General features: G+C 29.8%; 1 protein-coding gene and 1 long non-coding RNA gene across 2 annotated transcripts; both read right to left on the bottom strand.

The window, feature by feature from the left end:
- Positions 1 to 2984: 2984 nt before the first annotated feature.
- Positions 2985 to 5328, bottom strand: LOC18103691 (uncharacterized). Its single transcript, XM_052446104.1, has 2 exons — positions 4850 to 5328; positions 2985 to 3824 (listed from the first exon to the last, which is right to left on the bottom strand). Exon 2 carries the CDS (start codon positions 3812 to 3814, stop codon positions 3347 to 3349), a length of 468 nt encoding a protein of 155 aa, XP_052302064.1. The 5' UTR covers positions 3815 to 3824; positions 4850 to 5328; the 3' UTR covers positions 2985 to 3346.
- A 1547-nt stretch (positions 5329 to 6875) lies between these two features.
- On the bottom strand, positions 6876 to 8699 carry LOC112323602 (uncharacterized). Its single transcript, XR_002977043.2, has 2 exons — positions 7338 to 8699; positions 6876 to 7040 (listed from the first exon to the last, which is right to left on the bottom strand). It is a non-coding gene; the product is annotated as an uncharacterized LOC112323602 (long non-coding RNA).
- Positions 8700 to 19497: the final 10798 nt, after the last annotated feature.

Raw genomic sequence — 19497 nt, forward strand, 5'->3', positions numbered from 1 at the left:
CAGCAACTTATTATATTTTGAATTCTATTACACTTATATATATATATATATATATATATATATATATATATATATATATATATAAGCACACTTTGAGATGACTTATGAAAAATAATTTTTGACTTTTAAGTTGTAAGTCAAAAGTTATTTCTTTTATATAAATTATGATATAAATAAATTAAATGAAAAATATGTTTGATAAAAATGACTCTAAACAATTTTTGTTTTGAAAAAAATGATGTTGTACAAATTAGAATTTATAGATAAAAAAGTTAAAAATTTTAATATTTAATTAAAATAAAATCTTAACTTAATTTTATATGTGTAAAATTTATTTTTAACTAAATTTATTTATAAATTTTATTTAAATAAAATTAAATAAAAAAACCACTTCAATTAATTTTCAAAAATCACCTTAAACATAACCTGAACTTTTGCTACGACAAGAAAAATAGTGAGGAGAGTTTATGCCGCCACATCACATCTTAATCCACGGCTCCTTCAATATACATAATAATTAAAGAGTATTATTTTACATATTTACAATTTATTTAGAAATATATTTTAATATAAACTTTAGCTAATTATATAATTAGAATAAAATACAAATTAGTTCTTCTAGTTTTGAAAAAAACTAATTAAATAATTTTTTAGTTTTAAATTAATTTTTTCATTTATTTCAAGTTAGTTTTTATTTATTTTTTTTAAAAAAAGAATAGATAACATAAGAGGATTTTGAAGGATAATATAATTCTACTCTTTGTTATAATCGCCAGTTGGATTATATGATCTGTCTTTATCAATCGGTATGAATATATTATTTTTCTATTCCTATCTTCATATATAATAATCGCCATCTAGATTATATAAATATAATTTTATATAATTGTTTTTGGTAAGTGTATAATATTGACCTACTAGGGATTAAGTTTGAAATTACCTATTTATAGCCTTTCCAAAAGTTTTTTTTTTATTTTTGCAAATCTAACAGTTTTTTCCAAGGTTGTCAATACCGTTTCGGCAGGTGTTTTGTTTTTTTCAATTGGAACGGAATATTTCTGTTTCGAAGCGTTTCGGCGTGCCGTTTCGGAGTTGTACTGTTCATATATATATATATATATTCAAGATAAATTAATTATAAATTATGCATTACAAAGTACAAACACAATGTCAAGCAAACATAATTTTAAAATTTAAAATATTTCTAAATAGTCAAGATTAAATAGAACTTTAACTTAAAGTTTTAAAGTAATTCAACTTAAACAAAATACCAAAATATTATGAAAGTAAAATATTTTAACATAAAAGAAACATGAATCAAACATCATCTCCATCATTAACATAGAAATAAGGATCTTGATCTTGTGGTGGTATGTAGGGAAAGTCATCAACTAGACATTCCAATAGTTAATCATTTCCACCAAGCTCATTCTCTTCATCAAAACATGTCTCTTCATCCTCTAAAGTCAAAGTAGACAAATGTGCTTCTATAGTCTCCCAACTTATATCATCTCCATTAAGAAGGCTAGGTTCTTCACAAATCCATTCATTCAATAGATCAATGTTATCGAGGCTAATGAGATCTAAAGCATCCCTTAGTTTTGCTCAAATTCCTACAAAAAACAACATGAATATAAACCACATATATATTAGTGATAAATTTAATTTTAAAAAATTAATATCATTGTTAATGAAAATAGTAATAATCATTTTCAATATTATTATTAATATGATAATATCAATATTTTACCTCTGTTGAATCGTCATATTATAACGAACAAATACTAGATCACTCAATCTCTTGTGCTCTAGCCTATTGCGCCTTTTAGAATGAATGAATTCAAATATACTCTAATTTCTTTCACACCCAGTTGCACTACAACATTGACTAAGAATTCGAATTGCAAACTTTTGAAGTTCTTGAGTATCATTGCCAAATTGCTCCCACCATGCAACTAGATAAGACAAAAGTTTAATAAATCAGATATTATAAATACAAAACAATATTATATTTAAAAAACAAAATGTTATTACCTGGATTTAACTTTTCTCTTTGACGAATAGCTAGAGGCATGCCAAAATCACCAGTTGCTTTCTTATACTCCTCAAGTTGGCCACTAATTACATCTTGAGTGTCACAATCAGGGACCAATCTAGTAATTGTGCTAAGCAAACCTCGAGTAACCTTCCTTTTGTTTTGAATAAGAAGGCCTAAAATAGATTCCAGGATTAAGAAAACAACCTGCTGCATGTAATGGACTATGAAGTTGCTTATCCCATCTAGCATCAATTACCCGAATATATGGTCCATATTGAGATACTCTATTTTTCAACCTTGTCTTGTTGGCTTCTTTTGCTTTATCCATTGCCTCATATAAATAACCCATTGATGGTTTTTCTTCACTATCTGCTAACCGAAGAACTCGTACTAAAGGCTCACTAACTTTGACTATATGTTCACATCGAGGCCAAAAGTCTTTATCTTGTAAAATTATGGCAGTTATTTCCTTTCCAACTTTACTTTTACCATGACTTGATTCTACCCATTTCATGCAAGTAAACATTTGTCGAAGCTCTTTCTTAAACTTAAGTAAACATTGGATGCTTAAAAAATGGGTAGCAAACCTTGTAATGCCAGGACGACATAGATCATTTCCATTAGTAAAGTCTTTCCTCATCAAAGCTAAAACCCATGCATAATCTATAAATTTGGTTATGTTTCTTGCCTTCTTAAATGGTTTCATCAATCATCAGAAAATATCTTGGATTAGAAATATTTTCTAACATCAAATCAATGTAATGGGCAGCACAAGGAGACCAAAAGAAAGTGTCATACCTTTGTTGTAAAGCCTTCCCAGCAGCCTTGAATGCAGCCTCATTATCACTAACAAATTGGACAATATTTTCTTGCCCCACTTCTTTGACAACTTCATCAAACATTTCAAGCAATGTCTCTTTATCTTTTCGAAGACCCTAAAGTGTCAACTGACTTCAAGAATATGGTACCTCTTGGAGAATAAGCAAGAAAATTCACAATTGGTACATTCCTTCTATTTGACCACCCATCTGCCATAATGGAGCATCCATAAAGTTTCCAATCAGCCTTGATTTCAAAGAGGTATTCATGGACATCATGAACTACATCTTTCAAAAGTGGTCCCCTTAAATCATGATATGATGGTCCTTTAAAACCAGGTCCCATTGATGCTATGACGTCTATCATTGGTTGATAATAGTATGATTTAGCACCATTAAATGGTACATTAACATCATACCATCATCTTGCCATGACCTTCCTTGCATTATGTTCCTTCTCTTTAGAAGCCATTGCACTTTTAATGCTAGGTTATGAACTTGGGGTAGTTCGTGGAACGAATGAAGTCATCTTTTTTCTATTTGCACTTGTGCCTTGCATTGTCAATCTCTTAGTTGCTTTTGAACCGATATCACTTAAAGTAGGATTTGCACTACCACCCTCTTCGACTTCATCATTGGAAAGTGATTGAGAATTTCCAATATCAGTTCTAAGTCTCTTTCTTTTCTCTTTCTCCATTGTTAAGTCCTCTATCAACTGCTTCATTTGCCATTTCACATCTGGAGGAACCTTTTTACAAGCTTCAACTTGGCCCTTAATACCAGTAAGGTGGTACTTCAGACGAGTAATACCACCACCATTGATCCTTTTGCTACAATGAACACATATACTTGAGTTCTTTGCACCAACAACCACTTGCCCATGAGCCCATGCTGGATCATCTGATCTTGCTGGAGCTGAAGCCATAGAAGAACCATCACTTGATGAGTTTTCAGCCATGTAATTTGATCTGAAAAAAAAAATAAAACACAATTAATTTCAGCTATTACAATTTACATCAACAGTGATTTTTAAAGTAAAATGGATGGTAATGATACCAATAACTTAAAATGAAAAAAATGACATTTCTCAAGATACCATAGTTGATTTACAAATATTATTTATTGGCTTCACACTTTAAATTTATTATTTGATACATTCGGTTTCATATAATAATTATGTATCCTTCCTTATAATTAATCCGGCCATGGTCAAGTTACTTATATTATTAACTACCAAACCTAGCAACCTAGCAATTAATCTGGTTATTTGGTTTGTATAGGCTTGTGCACATAATACAGATCAAACATCAAAGTAGGATTCAATTTCAGATAAAGCTTCAAAGTTCAAACTAGCTAGCCAAGCCCGGTGAAGTAATAAAATGATAAATACAATACAAAGTTACAACTTACAAACCCAACAGTAAGATTATATACAAAGAAAAAGATTATATGCGTTTTCCATTTCAGAATTAAATTAGATACAAAGAAAGACCAAATTAAATACAAAATTTGGTATTAAGTTAGGAGGGGTATCTAGTGGGATATTGTTACTCTGCCTTGCATATGATTTTAGAAAAATGATAAAGTTTATACAATAGTCGGTGAGATATCCATTGTTTTCCGTAGATCAATATCATATTGTATAGATTCGTTGAACAATCCATTCAAAGAAGTTGATTTTCTATGCTAAAATATTTTTCAGATGGCATATCCTTCTCTTTTATCTAACGTCATATTCCACACCACCTAAGTCCTAAACAATGGATTCATTGCAGTAAGCCATCTCTTAATTTGATTTATCAAAAAAAAAAAAAAAACTTTCAACGTAGAAATCAAAGCCATTTATCATAAAAGACAACTTTCTAAAGTGTTTTGTCCTTTGAATTTATGGCAAGCCTGAGACTATTAACATTACAGCAGTGTAAGTTAACAGAACTAAGTTCATGCGTTTTCCATTTCCAATTTGAACTTGAAGAGAGAAAAAAGATTGCACCTTAGCTCTGTAGAGACAATTATTTGAGAAGTGAACGGATGGCCACAAAGCGAGGTTTGATGAGTCTTCTGGTTCTTTGCCAGGTTGTAGGGGGACTCCTTCTCTGTTTTGTACTCTTATGGCTTATGAAATGCTCTTCCGGCAAGCAAAGCAGCTTCCATGACTACAGATATAACTTGAATAACTTCATCAGCCCTGCATTTGTTTCCCTTGAACGTCCGAGCACCTGTTTTGAAATTGCTCATACAACTGATGAAGTTTTGGCTACACTCTTGACTTAGATAGCTATCTGCAATATTGCACCATTAACACACAAAAACAAAAATAAAAAATTATTAGTTCTACAGTCACAAGCAACACAAAACAGCAAATCTCCTATCAGCTACACACACAGGCAACCAAATTCATTGTTGCCCCATATCCCTGCTCTAATGGTGTTCCCATCTATAAAATCGGGCTTCCAGTTTTAACTTATTTTCTATATACCTTCATCGACACTAATCACCATGTTATCCCAAGTTACTAAATCACAATTACTAGCCAAAAAGTTGTAGCTAAACTTTGCTTGTATACCAAAATATTCCTGCTAGATAAATCGGATATCATGGAAGAGTACTTACTATTCTTTGATTGGATACAGGCATCATGCTTCATGCAACAAGCATCAAGGCCATCACAAGGCTTCTCTCCTGGGCATCCACCATATAGAAGCCCACAATACTTGCCGATTGAGAGATGAGGCTTATTTAATAGTTTGAGAGATGATCGAACGACCAAACCAGGGAGATAGCAGAATCAGCTGTTTGAACTCCAATGGAAGGGGAGTTCGTGAAACTGAAAGACAAGATGCCAATTGTAATTGTTTTGGTTGGGAACTTGAGTCTGCGAGGAGGAAGATAAATTAGGGATTTGGTTTAGTTTACTTTAGACTTCAGAGAAAAAAGAGCGTGGGTGTACTGTGCAGTTAATGAAAATGAACCGGGTTTAATTTTGAGTCTTTGACTTTGACTCGGTGGCTTTAACCCGAAACGAAACACATGGAATTCGGTCGAAACGTTCCGGCCGAAATTTGACCGGAATTTCCGGATCAGGCCGAGATTTTAAGCGAGGTAAAACTTGTTCTGTTTTGTTTTGTTTTTTTAACTGGTACGAGACGTTCCGAGCATTCCGGCCGAAACGGAACGAAATTAACAACTCTGGTTTTTTCAACTAAAAAACATCATGTTCAAAAACTTCTTGTTTATTTCTGGTTTTATGGTAGATAATCAAAGTTGACAATGGTGAAAATAAATTTTAGTTATTACTAGAATTGATTCTTTATCATTTTAGCTTCTAAAATCCACTATAAAAAGAAAGATGAAAAAAGAGTTTTCAACAATATTTTTCTAGATCTTATATAGTTTTCTCACCTTAAATTTTAGTTTTTTGTCCTCCAGTTTTAAGATTTGATTCTTCTTTCAAATCTAGAGTTTAATTAAGTCTATTTTATTGAGGGATATTTCAGTCATTTTATTTTAGTTTGTAGACCTTATTTAAAAGTGCATCAAAATAAGATGTTGTTGTTAGAATCTTACGAGGCTTATTGCAAACATCATTTTCACCAAATAAGGAGTCATATAGTCTTAAGGATAAAAGATTTATTATCGACAGAAACAAATTTTAATCAACTTTAAAATCTTTTAACATGTAAGTACTTAATCTTCTTTGGTTTTGTTTAGTCTAATATATTGTATGCATGCTAGGATAGTTATTCAATCTCTTATATGTTTCTTAGAATATTTGCTTAATATATATGCTAGAACTTCAGTCCTTTCATAATTTTTATTTAGCATGTTTTTATAATGATAAACTAATAATCTATGTTTAAGTTTTTTTGACAGCAATCCATACCTTGAAATCCATCTAGGATTTTTTTTTTTTCATAAAAGAGTCAGAATTAAAAGAAAATATCAAACACGAGAGAACAACTTGAGTACCAAGGTTTGGTGGCAAAAAGAGTCATGTTTTGGACAAAAAAGCTACGTGATTGATTATACTGGAGTTAGATTATTAGATTCGTTCAAATAAATTAGTAGCCATACAATATTAAATTCCTAAATAGATAAAAACCCATTTTCATTGCTGTAATTCATTCTCCATCATTCATGGTCTCAACTGACACTAATTTGTCTGGGATTTTGATCGATTCAACCTGCAAAGAAAGCAATGAGCAATTAATTTTTACAACACACATGATATTATAAATATTGTATTGTTTTCACTTCATATTTATTAATGATTCCATGGCGTACACAAACAGTAATAAAAAAAGTTCTTACAGGTAGATCATCACATGCCACTTACCTGCATAATACCAATTTCTGAAATTTAATATTCATCATATTCATGGATCTATATATGACTGTATGTTTGTGAAAATGATCACCTAGGTAGCTAGAGAGAGAGAGAGAGAGAGAGAGAGAGAGAGAGAGAGGTTAGATTTGCATACCCGCCGAGACTTTTGAAAAGGAAATACGAGTATAAAATCTGTCACCGGCGATGTTTCACCTTGCTACGAAATAGATTGGTGGTTGGTGTCCACGCAAAGGCTTGTCAAGCAAGCAGTTCTGCTGGACGTGCCTTAATTCGTTGTCTGTACGACCTTGAAGTTTACTTGAATAATTACACTTTACATTTATAGCATGGTTCTAATTATTTAATTTGTCTGCTATAATGAATTAGACTTGTATATTGAATATTAAATAAAAAACAAGGAAACAAAACTTATTAATAAAGTGCGCAAGAAAACCTTAAATCCTCAACAAGGGAAAACCTTAAATCTTTGGGATAAGTAAACGGGTCTTTCTTCTAGCTAGGGGGCTAAGTTATTCGTAGGGAAATTTCCAGGACAAAAACATACAGAGAAAAAGAGCAATGTACATGAACATGGGCCTAGCTGCTCGAAGGAATGATAACGACAAGCTTTGTGATATCTGTTCGAAGTGCAACTCCAAGCCACAAGACCTTGGACGATTTGGTTATAACCATAGAGGAAATTGCTCAACGATTAAGCTATTGATCTTGTCACCAAACAAACATCTTCATTATCTATAACAGGATGAGTTGAAATAATGAGGGTTTTCCTTGAAGTTCTAATATGATTACTAGCTGCATGGTTTCATCCTTCTTTTTTTCTAATATGCAGAATTAACAAAAGAAGAAAAAATAGCAATAAACATTAAGAAAAAAGTCCAACAAAAGTACGAATGAGATAATTACATTCAAATCACTTTTTTATTTTTTTCGTTTATAAAGAAATTGACTTTTTGTAACATATGATCATATATATATATATATATTCCTCTGCAGATAGACAAGCATTGAAAACCTCAAGGTCGAACAGACAACGAGATCAAGGAAAATCAACCAGAAATTGTTCACTTGACAAGAGTAGCGTGGAAACCACTCACCCAGTTAAATCATATATATATATATATATATATATATATATATATATAGACGGGCTTCTGACCAAATCATCTGTAGGAGTCTCCTGATCATTCTCCATTAGCCATGATCAAACAGACTATATGCCCAGTATTATCAACATAGACTTTCAGCCCTGGGCTGAAGAAATTAATAGGAATGATGAAGGCGGAAAAGTGAATGACTCTCTATATATAGAAGCTGCAGGTTGAGATGTAGAATAAGGGAATATATTTGTTAGGTTTACAGGTACTCTTACGACTATCAGCTTGGCATTGACTTGCAGTTACAGCTCTGTGTTCTTACATGCGTGGTAGCTCACTAGTCTGTGTATGTGCGCGATCAGTGGGAGAGAGAGAGGGGATAATACAGCAGAAATGCATGGTTAGATATCTACATGTGACGGTGAGAGTGAAATTGTACGGAGGCTACTATCGTTCATATATGGCTTTCTTCACAGAGGTAGTTTTAGTTCCTAGCTAGCTATCCCTACCTACCATTTCACCCCCAACTTGGATTTTATAACCAATAAAGGAACAACAGAAAGTTGAAATGCCGCAGCCAAAGGTGACATACTTCACATTCTTTACGTGAACACATATAAATATTTTGATTAAAAATATTATTATATTGATTACCGAACTAAAGAAATTATAAAAATGAAGGTTCATGTTACGAACTAAATTTTAAAAAAACATATAAAAATAAAGGTTAAGTATTAGAGAATTCTTTAACAATGCTAATAAACTCAACCCAATATATAGGCAAACTTTATAATAACCTGACCAACTTATTTTCTACCTGAGTTTCAAATTAAATTGTGTGGTAGCTATTCTGATGTGATCTAATTGACTTGATAGGTTAAAAAAAAACCATGTGACAAAAAAATAGTTTGACTTTAAAATAAATTACGCATGACATCCTTTTTTTTTTAATATTAAGACAACGACATATTGAATCGATCCAGTTTTATGATTTAATCCGTCAAACCAACGACCTGAATCATGGATTCTACTATATTTAATTTTTTTTAAAAAAACTATTTTTTATTGAATTATATGATAACCAAAATAGAAGTTTGCAAAGTTGAGCATCAGCCCAATGTTGAGATGTTTATTTAAGACCGCGATAAACCTTTAGATAGCATACCGAAATAAATTATAATGTTTTCCGAATTAACCCAAGTTAATTTTTCAAATCCATGATGTCGGTCATGGACTCTACTGGGTTTAATAATTTTTTTTGCTAAAATTATTTTTTATTTAATTATATTATAACAAAATAGATGCTCGTAAAATAGAGCACTAACCAAATGTTGGGATGCTCGTTTGAGATTACGATAAGCCAATAAAAAGCAAATTGAAACAAATTATAAAGACTCATTCAAAATCAACTAAATATTGAAGGATAAAATTTAAAAATAAAAATTCAAAAAAAATATAAAAAACCCAATATATATAAACAATTAAGGTGCGCGGGCTTGGGTGCTAAACACGTTTAAGCCTTTTCAGCAAAGCCTAGGAGCAAGGACCAACCACCTCAAGCCTGCATACTGGGGCCTTTTTAGTTTTTATTTTCCTTATTTTTAAGGGGTTGCCTTTACTTTTTTTAAAAAAAAAAAAAAAAGAAGAAGTTGACAATGTTTTGTCTGCCTAGCTAGAATTCAACTACCTATAATGGTGGTTAGAAAATCAAGGTGCTGTTTTTTTTTTTCAATCCATTTTCACTTAAAGACACACCTAATAAATACATTTGGAACAAAAAAATAAATTAATTTATCAATCCAAAAAACCCAAAAACCTACCCAAAATCAAAGCGAATTTTTTCTCTCTCTCCTGGCCCCAATCTACTTTTGATGGAAATAAAAAGGTTCAAAAACACCTCAATAAGAATCATCTCATCGAATGAAATCTAAATGATACCAAGATCAACATTTTTTATCATCAGAATGAAGCCAATCAATGACTTTCTCTTCTTTTCACTACTATGTAGTGATTTTCTCTCTCCTCTCTAACAACTGTTGACTCCAAAAAAAAAAAAAACTTTTAGACCTAAACTAAAATCTCAAAAATTATAAAGACTGAAAAGGAAGAAAAAAAAATAGATGGACTGAAAATTATTTTTTTGCATGAAATTAAGACTAGCCATGAGGTTTCTTTTTGTTTTTCACTTTGGTATTCTTTTGTTGAATTTTGTCTTTCCTTAATAAATTTTGACAAATTAGTCATGAAATTAGGCATAAAAGGCTGCGATTAAAGAAAAATGTTCGAGGATAAAAATTGAAAAAAAAACTATGCTTATTGTGATTTCTAATGTGAAATACGTTGGCATTTTAGTAAATGTTGTAATGATATTTATAAAAGTTACAAAAAATTCTAAATTTGAATAAAATCTTAAGGACACATTAAAAAATAGGTTTGTAAGCGACAAAATTTTACGTTGCTAGGCAACATAATTTTCATCCTTGATTTGTTGCTAATTAAAAAAAAATCATAGATAAAAAGGTCATTGCTAGTTTAGTCAATGATAGAATTTTTATCATTGATTGGGTAGTGCTAGAATATTTTATCACTACCTATTTAGTTGTTTTTAGTTAATAAGCCATTGTTCAGGATTGATGTTGGCATATTACGATAACTAGAGTTTATTACTTCTTGAGAACCCTAAAAACAATATGAACAAAAAAGCTAAAGAGATACTCAAAGTCTAAAATATTATTTAAAAGTAATAGCTAACTTCTAAAACCCAAAAAGTAGTTTATACTGTTTGTCTTAATAAATCATAGGCTAAACATAAAATTAAATAACATATAATCCAAAAGCATTACTAAAATAAAGAGAAGATAATTAGGAAAGTTAAATCTCTAAAACAGGACCATATTAAGGTAGTTCCTAAGAGAAAAAAAATAATAAAAGAAACCAAAACTAGAGATTTTGAGCTAAAAAATGACCATTAACAACTTTGTAGGCTTGCCATGCTTCTAAATCAACCTTTTGAATCTATATATATTGTCTTCTTGGACTTGTGATTGCTAATTTAGTCTATAAAGTCATCATCTAGGCATCCCACATTAATCCCCTCTACTTGCAAGGTCTATTTTTTAAATCCAAGTAAAAAAATAATTACTCACTAAATACCGCTAGTAAATATCTGAAACACTGAAAGACTTCAAGGTATCCATGTTCTTTAGTAAATAAATGATATAATTATTATTGTTTATCTTTTTGATAACCTCATAAGGACCATACATTTTTAATTACAACTTGTTGCATGTTCTGACCAGAGAACAATTTTTACACAAGAACACTATAACTATATCTCCATTATAAAATACTTGAGCTTTATGATGTTTATTTGCTAGTTGTTTGTATTTAGCACTTGTCTACTCTAGCTTTTATCAAAATTCTACCTAAACTTCTTAAACCTATATAACTAGGTTATCAGTAGTAGCATTACACCATACACCTTTTTGTATTAGAACCAAGTCAATGACATGCCTAGAGCATTGTATATATACTACCTTAAATAGAGTCTCTTCCATGAAAATGTTTTTAAACCTAATATATGCCAATTGGATTTGAACAAGTGAAAAGTTTATTTTTTAGGTCTATCTCCACTTATGCTTCTAGTTAAGTTGCCAATGGTTAGTTTAGATAATAAGTCAAACAATTTCTTTTAGGATGGAAAATACTACTGAAATTTAATGGTGCATCATGCATTTTCTATAAGATCCTCTAGAAATATCTCAAGAACTTTCTGTTTGTGCTAGAAATGATGATTATGGGTACCTTATGAAGATAAATAATCTTTCTAACAAAGAATGTTACTATATTGGATACATCATTTGTCCTTTAATAAGGGATAAAGCCAACCAGCTTAGCATACCTGCCAACAACAACAAAAATAGAGATTCATTCCTCTTCAGGTGCAAAGTAAACCAAGCATAAATCATCTCAAATACTATCAGTAATATGTAAAGGCATGAAAAAACTTGTGTTCTAAAATTGTCTCTTGGCAGTTTGGAAAATAAAATAATGTTGCACAAACTTACCAACATCTCTCTTCAGTTGTGGTAAAAAATATCTCTCACTAATAACATCAAACAACTTTGCTTGCCTTAAATGTCTAGAAATGCCTCTCACATGCATATATCTAATCATTTTCTCACAAAAAGATGAATGAATAATATAAATTTGGTTACTCCGTAGAAGGAACCATAATAAATGTGATGATCTTATACAAATTGGTTCATTCGATATTTTTGTCACACCTCTTCAAAATCATAATCATGCTTACACAACTCATTAATTAGATAGTCAAACCCTATAATTTCACCCTGCAATGTGACTAATAAGGCTTATACTTGGCTCAATATATCACCATTTATATTTTGCATTCCAGATTTATAAACAATTCTAATGGTAAAAATCTATAGAAAAAAAAAACACCCATCTGACATGTATATATTTACCGATTAGATGTTATCTATTCAAGTGCTTTAAAACATCATGATTAGAGTACAATATGAATTCCTTTCCGATTAAATATTTTTTTTCCAACCTTTTCAAAGTTCATACCAAAGCGTAAACTATTTTCTTATAAATGATCCATTTAATACTAGAATCATTCAATTTCTCACTAAAAAAATGTCATTTGTCACTTATCTTATAATAGGAGCAGATAAATACAAACTCTACTTATATTATACTCTATATCTTAAATAGCTTGTCATAATCTAAGGAGTGCTAGAATATAAGTAGTATTCAATTATTAATTTATCAAGATAAAGCTCCTTTCTACTTCTTCACTTTAGTCAAAAAAGTTAATGTAAGTTGGCTTCCTTATTTTAATTTTTTTACCTATTTTATTTTCTAAGTTCATTATTTAACATTTTTTTTAAAAAAAAACTTTGTGATTTTCATTGATTTCTTTTCTATGAGGTTATCTTGATCTCATGATCTGGATTTCAGATTTGATAAGTTGACCTGGGTTGGCTCGCCTATTGTTATTCAAGTTACATGTCTATCATACTTACTTTAATTTACTCGAATTGACTTTTTTATCCAATCTCATTCTTTCATATTTAATTAGTTAAAAATTGAACTATATCGTTTTTTCCCTTTTGAAAAAAGGGTTTTTTTTTCCAAAGTTATTGTTATTTTTTAAAATTTTGTTTATTTGCTTTCGTTGTTTATTTTTTATTATCTAATTAAAATAAAAATAATTTTTTTTTTGACTAATCAGATTGTAACCCGAGTTATAATTATTTTTAAAAAATATATATATATATCAGTGTCAACGTCTACTTTTCTAGGTACAAGTGCTTGTAAACTTCATATATAGATGCCGGGGTGTCAAATTTGACTGGTACAGAGTAGCTTGGGGACCTCTACGTATCCATCACCTAGCTTGATGTTCTTAATAAATTAATAATAAGGGTAAGACAAGGAGTGATGAGGATAAATATTAATGCTCGTTGATTGTTATGTTGCCAAACTGATGAAGATCGTCACCATCTTCTTCTTCTTCTTTTATTGTCCTTCCATTTAGCATCACAGACTGCATAACAGAGCTTAGCTAGGCAAAGGTACATCTGCAGAAGTCTCTGCAGTCTGTGCTAACAAGGTCGCATGGAATGTTTACCATTTGTGTTTAGTTGTCGACCATTTACTAGTTTAGTTTTTTGAGACCACAAAGCAGCAAAAGGTTCCAAACCAAAAGGACAATCTAGAATTCAGCTATACGCCAATATAACTTCTCAATATATATATATATATATATATATATATATATATATATATATATATATATATATATATTAGTAAGAAGCATCTTCAACTAACATCAAATTGGAATGTATGGCTATCCCGCCTCATCCTAACTTTGCTTTGAAATATCTTCAAAAAAACACAATTCACTTGTATATTTTAGGGTCTTGTTGTACCTACTCACCTTTTATTATCTCACTCCGATGCTAAAATAACCTTATTTTTTTAATATTTTATTAAAATATAAAAAATAATTAATTTTAAAGTAGATTTTCTTTATATTAGACTATTAGTAATAAAAGAATAAACAAGAAAAATAGTCGATTAGGCCTAAATATTTATCAAAAATTAAAGTTATGTAGATGTTGCAAATTTTCTGAACAAGTTATTCAATAAAAACATGGTCGTATTTTTTTTAGTACCAAATACTATTTCATAAATCATTAATATTATTTTAAATGTATTAGGAACTAAAAGATACGGTAATTACGGTTCATCAAATTAAGTCAACCTTAATCAATAAATTGATCCAAGAAGTAATATTGATACCATTAATTTATTATGATGTATAGTGCATATGGATATATAGATGTAGATTATTTAAAAAAATAATAGTTTATTTAATTAATTGTTGTTGAGTTCCAAGACAAAGAAAACAAATGTGTGTTTCCTTTATCCAATGCAAAAAGAAAGCGTCTGAATTTTTTTTGTTTTTCTAGGTTTTACCTTAGAGAAAATTGAGTTGTCACTGAACCATATATATATATATATATATTTTTTGTAATAATCGATAATTTATATTGAGGTATATATATTAGTTTGAATTTGAAAAATATAAACATTCTACATGCATACTGTTGTAACTTATTTTTGAATCCCCGTATAAAAATAATACAAAAAAATATATATCCACACGGTCGACACAAATATATTTTATTAAAATTTATATTTCTAGTCGGGTTTAGATTAATTCAAAGTTAGGTTTGAGAATATCAATAGGCTATAATTACATCATTATCGCCACCCTAACATCTCTCTCATTTCTAAATTTAGAGTTTTTGACAATGTCCTACTATGATCACTCACTTGTACATAACACCTTCTCTTATTCTCTATCAGTCGCTTTTAATTTTGATTGGGTGAATGCAGTTAAATATTGGATCATATTGGTGCGATTCTTTACTCCACTGAAGTTTGTGGGAAAGGGTGCCTTCTTGAAAGGGGTAGTTTATGGTGAAGTCAAGAGAGAGAGAGTTTCGTCTATTTACATTTAGTCCCGGCATCAAGTTCTGAACCAAAACAAAAATTGCATGATCCAAAGAGACATAAATGGAAAATGAAACAATTGTATAGGAAAAAAATTTGACGCCCTGAATTTTTCATGCAATTATTTTCTTTTCAGTTGAAGATGTGCATCTAAAATTTAAGGGAAGATGGCTTTAACTCGGCCTTGTCTTAATTATAGGATTCGCTAACTCAATTTCATAATCATGGACAATAATTGTATTTATTTACCCGATTCAATAATCATCATAGCCCATTATTGTTATTTTTTTGATAACCCGAGGTGTTCGGGCCAGCTTACATCCACTATGATTAATCCTCGAACCCACTGAATATCTTGCAAGCTCAGTAGGCAAGTAAGACATCGCGGGGATGACAGGGGTGCACATAGAGAGTCGAATCTAGATACTGAGGAAGGGATCCCCCTAGTCATTTTAGCACTTGAAATTTATAAATTCATAAATCTATTTTAATAATCATAGCTTCGAATTTGGAATTTACATCCACTATATTCAATGACCCATTTCAATATTTAAGACTTGTACATTACGTACACTAAACATGCATTAGTTTATCTCAATACTTATAACATGTATTGTACTTCAACCATGTACTCATCAATTCAATGCAATAATTTTGGTTCATGTTTTACATCATCCATATTCATCAATTCTTCTCATCACTTGCAACTTGTGCTTTTGAACACTTTTTAGCCCTTGCCATCACGATTGACATGCGTTTAAATTAAAATCCACTGCCACAAAGGTGTATTTCTGATCATAGCATTTTTCTTCTTCTTCTTCTCAAATGCATATTTAATTTAATATCATTTTTCTTCTCTGAAGGCATATTTCATTTAATATCATTTTCTTCTCTAAAGGCATAATTTATTTGAAATTGTTTCTCGCCTCGAATGCATATTTCATTTAATATCATTTTCCCATCTTAAAGGTAAATTTATTTGATATCATTTCCCGCTTTGAAGGTATAATTTATTTGATATCATTTGTGACATCTCATGTTTTTAAATTGTGATTTAACCAATGTTCTTCAATAAAAATGAGGTAATTGTTTTTTTATATACATACATATATAACATGAGGACAATCTGTAGTCACCATCTAGTACTTGTATCAATGAAAACAATGATACACGATTTATCTCTATATATTAATGAGGTTTCCATACTTTCTAAATAAGATTCATGTAAATTATTCTAGAAATATTCATTTGAAATATAAGAATCGAGGTACTAAGCCTTCAAAGAAAATACCTTAAACATACAAAAGATTATAAAAATTATAATAAGCATTTGCATCATCATGGTTGCTAATGTTTACTGACTATACAAGCAAAACCAATATCTTTAATCTATCTAAAAACTCCTTAAACCTATATGAGTTTTCAAACTAAGTATATTTTCATTAACTATTGTTGAATTCTTTTTTCATGATTATACGCATTGAGCTATCATTGTCACATCGTAATGACTCTTACATTTATAATCTAGCTTAGCTCAACTCAATACGATGTATTTGTTTTATCTTATAAATTTATTAAATTTATTTTAATGCTTTCATACCATATTTCTTTACACATCATATTCATTTTGAGTTTCGTTTCACCTCACCTCACAAGTATATTTAACTCATAATATTATTGCATTCACAATACATTGGACTTATTCCACATTTTGTTTTCTCCATTCATACAATTTCAATGTCTTTTTTAGCCACCCAAGCATTCCTTTCTTTTTAACACATTGTATTTACATCTGGCTTCTCGAACATATATGTCGTTTTGACTCACTAATTTTGTTTTTTATCATAATATCTATTACGTCAATTTTTCTTCATCAATATCAATTCTATCTCAACATCTCGTTATGGCTTATCCATATAAACCCTCAAACTCATTTTGCTTTCGGCCCAATTTTGGTTTTTTTATGTATATTGTTTTATTCTAACATATTATACACCTATTTGGCTTCTTTAAAAACACCTTTCAAATTGAATATTTCTTATGCCTATTTATAACATTTTATTATCCAAATTAATATTCCTTGAGTCTATTTGTGGAACCTTACCATATTTAATTTCTAATTTACATATTTTTTATGCTCATTCATGACACATTACAATATTTATTCATCTTACGTATCTTTTGTGCTTATTCATGGCACATTTCAATATCTAATCAACTTATATATATTTTATATCTATTTCTGGTACATTCTAATGTTTTTTCTGGAATTTCAGTAAAGTTTTCCTTCTTGCAAGTCAAACATAATTCCAAATGAGAAATTGATGAAGCTATAAAATAAGAGTTACTTTTATATCGGTTGGGCGAGTGTCCTTAATTTTGACCTCTTCTTCTATTTGTTCTTCTTCTCTAAACCATTTTCCACTGTTTTTCTTCAGTTTTTTTATGTGAGCGTAGGTCGGCTCCCTCAACTGATTTAAGGGTTGCATCCTATTTGAAAACCATATATTGTCTCCCTTTACTTCTTTTGCTAGTTTTACGAGGGGCCGGGTGCTAGGTTAAAGGGTGATGGAAGGTAGGTTTTTTTTTGTTAGGAGTGGTAGTGGACTAGATTGTTCCTGTAATTCCTAGAAATTAATGAAAAGGAAAGGAATTGAGGTGCACCTAAAAGATCTTTTGGGTAGTTGCTTCATTATTCATATTAATAGTTAAGCTATTGGGAAAAAACCTAAATCTTTTAGTTGTTTGGTTAACTAGTTTGATTCCTTGGGCTATGTTATGGGATTGAGTGGTTTTGTTTCGAAGCAGAAAAAGATACAAGCATTGTTAGCTTCTTCTTTTTACCATCAAGAAAAATTTTAACCACAAATCAGAAAGTTGATATGTGCCATTAATAAAATAAATTAAAAATTATATACACTACTAGAAAATTAATAAATACAAGAATATTTTTGTCGGTAAATTACAGAAAATTTTCATCGACGAAATGGTAATCTTAAGCCGACAGAAAAATTTCACCGGTAAAACTGTTAAATGTTGTAGTGATATGCCAATAAATAATAACAAATATGTTTATTCTAATCAAAGATTGAGTCAGCAAGTAAAGATAAATATAAATATTAAAATATATGATCTCATGTTATATGGGGCTCTTCAAATTCTTTTATTTAATTAACAATAATAAAATTGTTTTTTGTTAGAAAAATAAATAATTTATACTCCATTGAAAAACAATTACTAGTATAATTTTTTCTTTTCTTATCAATATATATTTTTTTCAACAAAAAACATATCTTTTTGTTATCATGCGTTCTTAATTTGATAAAAAACAAAATTAGAATAAATCTAGATATTTTATTCTCATTCAAATTAATGAGCAAATTATCATCAAAATTTTGCATATCATTCTAATTCTTAATTATGCCTAAAGAAATCAATAATATCATTATAAAAAAATTTTAATCTTCCTTTTTATTGGGAACACACCTTTTTTTAATAAAAGAGAGTGGCAACTAAAATAAAAGCTTGTTAAAAAATTAAGCTATTTGAAATAAGTAAGAAACATATATTTCTCAAATTAAATTCAAGTTCCTTATTAGCATATCTCTTGATTATTTTAGTGAAAGCATTTGTTTAACCAGAATTACTATTTAAAAAAATATTTCATGATTGTCAAAGCAACTTAAAATATATATATATATATATATATATATATATATATATATCAAAATAATGTGTCCATGTGTCCATATTTTATGACACATTCTCCACCTGTCTAATTTTTAACCACTTCAGGTTGATAAAAACACGTTGGAAAGTCAGGATTTTTTCTTTTAGACTAGAGAAACCCATTTTTAACCATTGTTTCACCCAGAATCACATAAGAAACACCTTATAAAACATTTTATAGCCTTAGAATAGCAAAATCTAGGATAAAAATAGAAGAAACAATCCTAAATGACAAAACTTCTCAAGCCTGATCTATTTTTTCTAGCAAGATAAAGGTAAAAAATTCACCATTATCAAACTCTTCTGGGTGAAAGGAACTTGTTGATACCAAGATCATTGATTTTTATTGCCATAATCTTGACACTTCCATTTTCGATGACTTTCTCTCTTTTCTTTTAATCCGGGAATTGAGAAATGAAC

The sequence above is a fragment of the Populus trichocarpa genome, chromosome 12 (genome assembly GCF_000002775.5).
Source record: "Populus trichocarpa isolate Nisqually-1 chromosome 12, P.trichocarpa_v4.1, whole genome shotgun sequence".
Lineage (NCBI taxonomy): Eukaryota > Viridiplantae > Streptophyta > Magnoliopsida > Malpighiales > Salicaceae > Populus > Populus trichocarpa.

Excerpts from the sequence above, each read along its gene's own strand:
- LOC18103691 (XM_052446104.1), bottom strand. The coding sequence starts at position 3,814 with ATGGCTGAAAACTCATCAAGTGATGGTTCTTCTATGGCTTCAGCTCCA.